This window comes from Pistacia vera, unplaced genomic scaffold (assembly GCF_008641045.1).
Source record: "Pistacia vera cultivar Batoury unplaced genomic scaffold, PisVer_v2 Contig404, whole genome shotgun sequence".
Classification (NCBI taxonomy): Eukaryota; Viridiplantae; Streptophyta; class Magnoliopsida; order Sapindales; family Anacardiaceae; genus Pistacia; species Pistacia vera.
This window is the reverse complement of record NW_022196229.1, coordinates 897,884-906,994: the sequence shown is the minus strand read 5'-3', so window position 1 is coordinate 906,994 and position 9,111 is coordinate 897,884. Positions and strand designations below refer to the sequence as shown.

Sequence of the window (9,111 nt, the reverse complement as noted above, 5' to 3'; positions counted from 1 at the left end):
AGCTTTATACGTTAATTAGAGTCTCGAATGCATGATTAGGCCTTAATTATATGATTGGGCGTCCCTTGACAAATGTGGCCATCAACACATTGTTATGTGTTATGTGTTCCCATGTTAAATACATCTTACCTGTGATAACGTAACTTGTCTTCATTATCAAATCTATTTCTTGGATGTGTTAAATCCTTGTCAGTTAAACTAAGAAAGACGACACATGTGACAAAAACCTCAATAATTGCGTTAACACTACACAGCCCTGAGCCGCTTTCGCTTATCTTAAATTAAAAAAAAAAAAAAAAAAAAAAAAAAAAATTTGTCTGTCAGTTAGGCCGACTCTCTCCAGTCTCCATTTCTTCTTCACTTCTTCCTCTTCCCTCCAAACTTTTTACAATTTCATGGACTCCAACCCCAAGCCTCGCCCTCGTCCCAAACTCGACCGACGAAACGCCATAAAAAACATTGAATACGACGCTTCCTCTTCTTCTTCTTCTTCTTTCGACGACCACCACTCCTCCAATCTCCGTACTCGCTCACTCGATTTATCCCCTTTGACCGATCACAAAACCAGCTTTCGAATTAAAGGCGTCGACGGCGAATTCGACCTAATTTGCCGCTCTTTGGGCCTCTCCGGCCCCGAAGATTTCGCTATTCCTGCCGCCGCTTGGGAGGCCCGAAAGGCGGCCCGCTCTTCTTCCGAATTTATCCCCAATTTACGATCTCGGTTGAGTCAAGGTGAGGATTTAGTTCAACGGGATGAGGGTTGCGAAGCTGATGCCTCAGTTGATGAGCCTCCTAGCGGTTTGATTTCGGTTACTGTGGGGTCCAGTAACGGAATTAACGGAGATCGGCCGCCGGCGTTGGCGCCGCCTCCGGCGAAGCTACGGCCGGTTCTTGATAATTTTGGCTCGACTTGGGATATATTGAAGTCGTTTGCTCCTGAGTCGGATGAGGATTCTTTGAACTCGCCTTTTCGAGTAGGGTTTATTAGTTCTTTGGATGAAATTGAACGAAATGAGCAGAGATTAGGAGAAGCTCATGACGATGATGATGATGGCGATGATGATGGTGGTGGTGATGCTGTTGGTGATGTTATTAAGAATCAAACTCTTAGTTTGGTCTTGGAGCCAGTGTATAGTGTTTCTCCGCATGGGAAATTTAGAAGAAGTATTACATCGTGGCAAAAGGGTGAGCTTTTGGGAAGTGGGTCTTTTGGGACTGTTTATGAAGGCTTTACAGAGTAAGTAAATTTTTATTTTTAGTTCTGGAGATTCTTCGAGTTACCCTGCACTTGCAGTTCATTTATACATGTTTCTCTTAATTACATGAAGTTGATTAGTTCTTAGTTAGTTGATAAAATATTTGGTAAGTTAATAGGATAAATAATGTTGGACTATTACAGAAAATTCGAGGAACCGGTGAAGTTTTTTTAATTTAATTTTTTATTTTATTTTAGAAGTATAGTAATAGTCAAGGAGATAAGATTTTGTGGTAGAAGGGTACAATATATTGACGGAGATGACATTTATCTGTGTTTTTTTGAAGGTTTCATTGATTATTTTGATAGTCTAGGTCAACAAACAAAGGCAAAAGAATAATTTTGAGATTATATTATTAGATATTCATTTGTGTACTTTTCTAAATAAGTAAGTTTTAGTAATACATACTCAATGATTATAAAACTTTACACATTAAAATAATATACTAATTTTATTGTTCATATTTCCAAATCCGAAAAATTTATAGTTATAAGGCTTAACAAAATGTATTATAATTATTTTCTAACTTTGTTAAGTTGAGTGATAAACAAACAAACCTTATATTGGTTATTATTAGATATTTATTTTGTATATTTTTAATTTAGTAACTTATGATATTGCATACTCAATAATCATAAAATTTTACATTTTAAAATATAATACTTATTTTATTATTCTTATCTCCAAATAAATTCTGGTTATAAGGGTTAAAAAAATGTATTATTAGTTATTTTGTTACTTTGTTTAGTTGATATTGGTCAAAGAGTGATGTGTAAATTTGAGAATTAGAAGGGAAGAGAGAGGAGAGAGAAATGAAAAAAATCTATTAAATACATATCATTGTTTTTGGTTACTGCGTTAATTATACCTACTTTTTAAAACTCATTATTTGTTGCTACTAAATCTACACCATTCATTCTTATAACATGTAAAGGCTTATATTCGATGTAAAAAATGGTGCAATTTTAGGGGGCCATTGATATGTGTTTGCGTGTGCGTGTGCATGTGCTTGCACATGTGTGTGTGTGTGTGTGTGTGATAAAAGCAAGGAAGGGGTGAAACCTGTAGAAATTCTTGAAGACATAACCAATAAGCACCCTCTCTCCTTCAAATCACCAACATAATTATAGACTAATAGTTAACAAAATCAACAACATTGCTACAATGAACTTTGGATTCCTACCATATGTCAACCAACATTTATAGTTACTTTTAAATATCAAAGTTTCCATCTCACTACTTTTTAGTATGTCTTCCTTGGATGTCCTCATGTATCTGCTAACAGCTTGCCATCATGTAAAAATCTAGTCAAGTGCAGATCATAGCCTACATAATGCTTTTGATTACATTAGCGTTGGATGGATATTTGTTCCTTGTCCTCTTCTGTTGAGGTGACAAAGCTGCTAAGAGCCTGAAAAATGTGCAATAAAAGAGGTACTTACAGGTTTAGATATTTTGATGGACCTGATATAATCCAGAGGTACACACTCAAGGGCAAAGGGGGCAAAAAGGGCATTTGATATGGGTACAGGTGAATTGGGTTGTTATAACAGGTGGCCTAGGTTGTTAGATAGAATCTTGGGTGACAGAATAAAGGACAAAAGAATGTGGTGATAGGATCATTCTCTGATTTTGGGGTAAAAGGTTTAGCGAGGTTGCTGGCCCTCGAAGACCAGCTGGGTGTTCCTTTCTTATCTCTTTGCTGTCTTGTAAATTCTGGGATCTTAATGAAAAGTCTTTTCTTCGTTATTGTGTATCTAGTTTGCTGTGAATGGTTTATGCGCATTGTGGGTTTGTTGTTGGATTATTTCTGTTGTTGGTTGGCGTTAGAGTGGGTCTGAGTAGAAGGGTTATCAGAGCTTAGCTCTTTGGGGTATGGTTAGCACTAGAATGGAAGGTGGAGTTGACAACGTTGAGAGAGACATAACTAGACTTAATGAAATTGTTACCTCCATGAGAGAAATCTTGGTTGAAATGCAAAACTGGATGAGGCCTAAGGACGACAAAGACGAGGCTCGACGGAGACAAGTGGTGTTGGAGCAAGGAGAACACTCGGGAACAGGGAACCAAACCAACAGAGAAATCCATCTAAGGAACTAAACACCAACACCCCCCCCCCCCCCCCCCCCCCCCCCCCCCCCCGCCCCTCCTTTCTTCCAACATAGAATGAAAGATATCATAATGGCAACGGGGGATACAGAGAGAATGGGGAGGACGAAGGCTGGAGTTATCGATATTTTCAAGCGAATATTCCATATGGTGGATATTTGGGTTGAACACTATTTTTCGATCAATTAGATAGCTGATGAAAACAAGGTTTCGGCCACGGTGTTATGTATGGAGGTGAAGCCTTGCACTGGTTCTAGTGGACAGAATTGAGGACACCTATGATAGCTTGGTCACATTTAAGGCACTTCTATAGAGGTTAGTGGCGCCCAGAAGTTAGTCCCTTGGATATGATCAGTTGATGAAACAAGTAGGATCTGTGCTAATACGCCATCGTTTCGAGGAAGTGGCAGCACTAACGGTGGGTGGAGGGAAGAAGTGTTGACGGCGGCCTTCCTAAATGGGTTGAAGCCGGTATAAAAGCTGAGATTAAGTTGCAACAACCCTTGGGCCAACCTAATTCCTTGACCCAATTTTCTCTCCTAGCCTAACAGGTGAAGAGAGAAATCAAGCTTTCGATGAGGCCAATCTGGTTTGGGCCGAATGGGAAAAGTAGAGGGAATTCTTAGTGGGCCACGCCAATACTTAAATTTTTACAAGCCTGAAGACACTACTAAACCCAACCCAAACCCAACCATATCCATAACCAAAGAAACCCACCAGTTTCATTTAGATGAACTTCCCTGAAATATTTCAAGTATGGGTCAACGCCAGCAGACAGTTCCCGTGTTAATACCTTTAGCCGAGATTTTCGGAGGTTGATGAAGCCGAAATTCAGAGGAAGAGAAGAGGGGTTTATGTTACGCTGTGTTGCTAAGTTTCCGCAGGCCATAGATGGGGAGAGAACAATTCCAAGTATTGTTGGTGGAAGAAAACCAAGAAGGAGACGACAGGGAGGAATCTGATGAGGGAGCTGTGAATGAAGAAAACCCACACCACACAAGCTAAACTTTCGATTAGCTCAGTTGTGGGAATTGATGGGCCGAAGACGTTGAAGCTGAGAGGGAACATTGGGGGAAAAGAGGTGATCGTCTTAGTCGACAGTGGAGCCTCCCACAACATTCTTTCGATAAGTGTAGAGGAGTTAATATTCCAGTAGCTCATATTAGAGCTTTCGGGGTCAGAGTGGGCGATGGTATCATGTCAATGTGACGGGGAATGTAAGGGGTTGAGCTTAAATTGTCAGAGTACCAATTCTTCAAAATCTCTTTCCGTTTGAGATGAGTGGAGCTGACGTCATTTCGGTAGTGGCTTGGTTGAAAACACTATGACTAATTGTGGTAATGAAATTCAGTTTGGCTGGTGAAGTGATCACTCTTAAGGGAGATCCATCCTTAAACAAGACCATGGTGTCACTTAAAGGGCTGTTGAAAACATTGCAATCGGAAGGTCCAAGGTATTGGATTGAGTTCAATCATCTACAATCGCAGTCAGAAGAGAAGGAAGTGGGGCATTTAAGGGTCCAAAAACTGTTACAACATCATGAAGCCTTATTTGAAACCACCTCATGGCTCCCACTAGAAACAGTCCATGACCACACCATCAAATTGGAACTTGGCAGTAGACCACCCAACATTCGGCTATATTGGTATCCCTATTGTCATAAAAATGAGATTGAGCACCTAGTTAAGGAGATGTTAGTAACTGGCATCATTAAGCCAAACAAAAGTCCATTCTTGCCGTGACTGGTTTATGTGCATTGTGGGTCTTTTGTTGCGTTATTTGTGTTCTTGGTTGGCATTAGAGTGAGACTAGGCAGAAGGGTATTCATCAATGTACTTATTCTGTAACCAAGCCATTGATGAGGCATTAATTTTCCCTTGTTGAAAATAACTTGATGAAGCACTCCCAAGGACGTTGTCCAGTGTTCTTCTGGACAATGAATGAATTCTTTTTGATTCAAATGTCATCCTGTTCTTTTAATATACAGGAGCATACCTCTTGTTCAATAATTTATACTAAAAGCAAATTACTACAATGCTTTTCATTATACAAATTGCATGACAGAATTAAAATTAGATTTTATTCAACCAGATTTACTTTGATTCTATGCCTAAATGTGCTTATTCCCCAACAATTTATGAGCTGTAAACCCAAACAAAAAGCAGCAAATAATAACGAGCCTGTTTGGTACATCATTTGAAATATGATATTTTGAAAAATTACTCTAAATAGGATTAAATCAAATAAGATAGGATTCTGAGAATGTATTTGGTACATTTTCTAAAATTATTTAGATTATTTTTTAACCCCCTATATTTGTTAATTTAGCTAAACACCCCTTCTCCCCCCAAAAAAAGTTTATAAATTAATAAAAACACCCCTACCCACCCAACCAACTGCCAGCAGCTGGCTACCACTGCCGGACAGTGGCCGGCAATCGCCGGAATGGCGCACGACCGACTAGATCTGGCCGGTCGTGCGTCAATCTGGTCTTTTCTGACCATATCCACTGTGTATTTGGCTGGAAACAACTAGATTAGCACACGATCGGCTAGATCCAATCGATCGTGTGTCGTTCTGATGCTCGTGGCCGGCAGCGGTAGCTGGTGGTCGGTTGCTGGCAGCCAACAGTGCCTTGGGTGGGTGGGGGTGTCTTTGTTAATTTATAAATTTTTATTGTTAAAAGTAATTGTATGTTTTGAGCTGAATAGAATATGATTGAATTTTGAATTAAATTCAGTGAATAGAGAAACAGACATGTTTTTACTCTTTACAATAGGATAGGATAAGATTTGAAAAGTGTACCAAACAGGGGGAACAATTCTAAAACATTAGTGCTAGATTTCTTCCCTAATCTTTAATCAAGATTTATTTTTCAAAAGAAATAAGAATTCAAGACTACACATACTTGTGGTATTCTCAAGCTCTCTTGTTATCTCTTGTGCACGTAATTCAGCAGCTTTTTGTGCTGCCTCAGCCTGTCTTTTCTCTGAACGAGCATGAGCAGCAGCTGTAATGGCAGCATCTAGCTCTCTTTCCAGAGTCTCTACTCTTTGCTCCAGAACCTATATGCAAAAGATAGCTAACATTAAATATCTTTGTACTTTCTGGACAGTACCTTTGGATGCTAGCAGGAAAAGTTATTTGAAATACAGTATCTGCCTCAAAAGTACAGTTTACATCTGGTTTCAATCCTAAGATGTATTTTTATGTCCTCAAAAAAAAAAAAAAAAAAAAAAAGGGTGCAATGTTATGCTTATTTTCACCAATTTGCCATTGCATTAAACCAATTAATCATTACTAGGTGTAAATCACAGGATCAGCAACAGCAAAGTATTTCATACACTACAATGAAATAAAAGTATTAACTCAACTAGTTAACAAAGAAGATGGTTTAAGGATGAACTCATACTCCGAGCAGATCAATCAAATAAAGAACTAGACAATCTTACTTCAAAGCCCACAAATCAAACCTATCAAAAAGAAGGATGAAGACAAGCACCAGAGTGATTATGCATCTCATAGCACTTCACAAATACCATATAGCTAGAAGAATCTAGAAAGATACCAACCTACCACCTATATGTACCAAATATGAAAATCACAGATTGTAAATTGTTAAGAGCAGAAAAAATAAATAAATAAATAAAAGAGGAAAAGAAAAAAATCGGTATCCGATAAATCTATAAATAATGGAAAAATATTCTTATCCACAGATCTATGAAGAATTAGACTACCTGCACCAAAAGTACACAAGAATCTCACTCTTGTCGCTGTGAAATGAAAATAAATAAATATATAAACTAAATAAAACTAAAACACACAACATCAAGAATCATCTATAATGGATTTGCAGCATCTAATCAGTCAAACCAACTTACCGACATACAAATCAAACTAATCAAAAGAAGACATAAACAAGCTGCAAAACAATCACACATCATCATAGCCAAAAAGAAAATGAAAAATGAGAAAATCACAATCAAATAAATATATAAATGATGGACAAATATTCTTATCCATGGATCTATGGAGAATTAGAGTAACTGCATCAAAAGAAGTACACGAGAATCTCACTCTCGTCCCAATTACACGAAAAAAAATATATATATATATATAAATTCAGTAAAACTAAAACACGACATCAAGGATAATCTATAATGGAGTTGCAGCATCTAGTAAATCAAACCAACTTACCCACATACAAATCAAACTAATCAAAAGAACAGATAAGACCAAAAGAAAATGAAAAACGAGAAAAAAGAAATCACCATCTATGAAATTCACACACAAACTAAGGACCAGCCAATATAATTTGTAAGATCAAGTTCAAACAGTTGATTAAACTGATAATAGCAGATACCTCACTTAACCTCAGCTAAAACACCAAGAATCAACTTAAATGAATCAAACAAACAAATTCAAAAGCACTTAAAAATATTAAATATATAGATAAAAATATAATAATATTGCACTAAATAAACCAAAAGACCTATTCTAAACATAATTGTATAAAAACCCAGATCAACAAATTAATGAATCATAACAATAACAAATGAATCGAAATTTAGTATACCGACTTTGATGGTTCTGGCTTGTTCAGAGCTGAGAGAGGCTTTGGTGAAGGTCTCTTCATCGACAAAAACAGCTTTTTTGAGAAGCAGTTTTTGAAGAGACTCCAAATTGGAAGACATCTCCGTCAGGTTAGCAATGGCTCCTCTCCATCTCTCCTCGCTCCCTTTGTTCTTCTCCTTCTCTTGCTCCATTTTTTTGTTTTAAAATTTCATCATTTTCATAGACAAGTATAAATGTATAATGGTAAAAGATGGGATAACTTTATAACATCCCTAATCTTTAGCGGCGTTTCGTTGGGATTACGATGAGATTACTTGGGTTAAATTATCTTATATTACTTGATTACCATGTTTGGTTGTCAAGTAACATAAGATACAAGTAATTTTCAAATACCAATACTGATTATTATTGATAATATTGAAGGTAATCTGATTACCTCTATTTTCTTAGGCATTCTAATATTATCAGGGTTATCTTTTTTTATTACAATTATATCCCTTATTAATAAAATTTTAGGACAATAATACCCTTATTTTTAAATTTATTTACATGAATATAGCTTTTACAATTTTACCCCAATTAATTAACTTTTTGGACAAAATTACCCTTGAATTCAAAACAAATTGAAGCTCATCCAAGCCACCACCCCTACCCACCTGCCGTCGGCAATCACCGTCGCGGCCTGCTGTTGCCGGAACGACGCATAGAAGGCCGAAAATGGTCGTCATGTGCCTATATGGTCATTTCCAGCCAAATATCTAGTCGGAAATGGCCAAATCGTGCCAGATTTGGTCGTTAACGGCCAGATCTGTCATCGATCTAGTCGTCAACGGCCAGATCTGTCACGTCTGGCCATTTCCTGTTAGATCTCTGACCGAAAATGGCCATATGGCGCACGAAGGCCATTTCCTGCCTTCCGTGCGCCGTTAGGTTGCTGACGACCTGCAGTGGTTGTCGGCGGTCGGTAATGGCTACGTTGGTGGGGTGCTTTGTTGATTTTCCAAACTTTTATTATAGGGTTGTTTTTGCTAAGTTTTTAAATGCAGGGGGGTTATAATAATCCAAATAATAATAAATATTAAAAAATAATGTAATAATAATATTTAATTAGAGGACAATTCAATAATTTAAATAACATACCCACCAATTTATTCCTCCCAACCAAACATAT

At 37.5% G+C, this 9,111-nt stretch overlaps 2 protein-coding genes across 2 annotated transcripts; one reads left to right on the top strand and one right to left on the bottom strand.

Moving 5' to 3' along the window:
- The first annotated feature begins 270 nt into the window (after positions 1-270).
- Positions 271-2,970, top strand: LOC116142027 (mitogen-activated protein kinase kinase kinase 9-like). Its single transcript, XM_031427485.1, has 2 exons — positions 271-1,237; positions 2,565-2,970. Exons 1-2 carry the CDS (start codon positions 396-398, stop codon positions 2,644-2,646), a joined length of 924 nt encoding a protein of 307 aa, XP_031283345.1. The 5' UTR covers positions 271-395; the 3' UTR covers positions 2,647-2,970.
- A 3,241-nt stretch (positions 2,971-6,211) lies between these two features.
- Positions 6,212-8,184, bottom strand: LOC116142068. Its single transcript, XM_031427521.1, has 2 exons — positions 7,946-8,184; positions 6,212-6,430 (listed from the first exon to the last, which is right to left on the bottom strand). Exons 1-2 carry the CDS (start codon positions 8,129-8,131, stop codon positions 6,227-6,229), a joined length of 390 nt encoding a protein of 129 aa, XP_031283381.1. The 5' UTR covers positions 8,132-8,184; the 3' UTR covers positions 6,212-6,226.
- Positions 8,185-9,111: the final 927 nt, after the last annotated feature.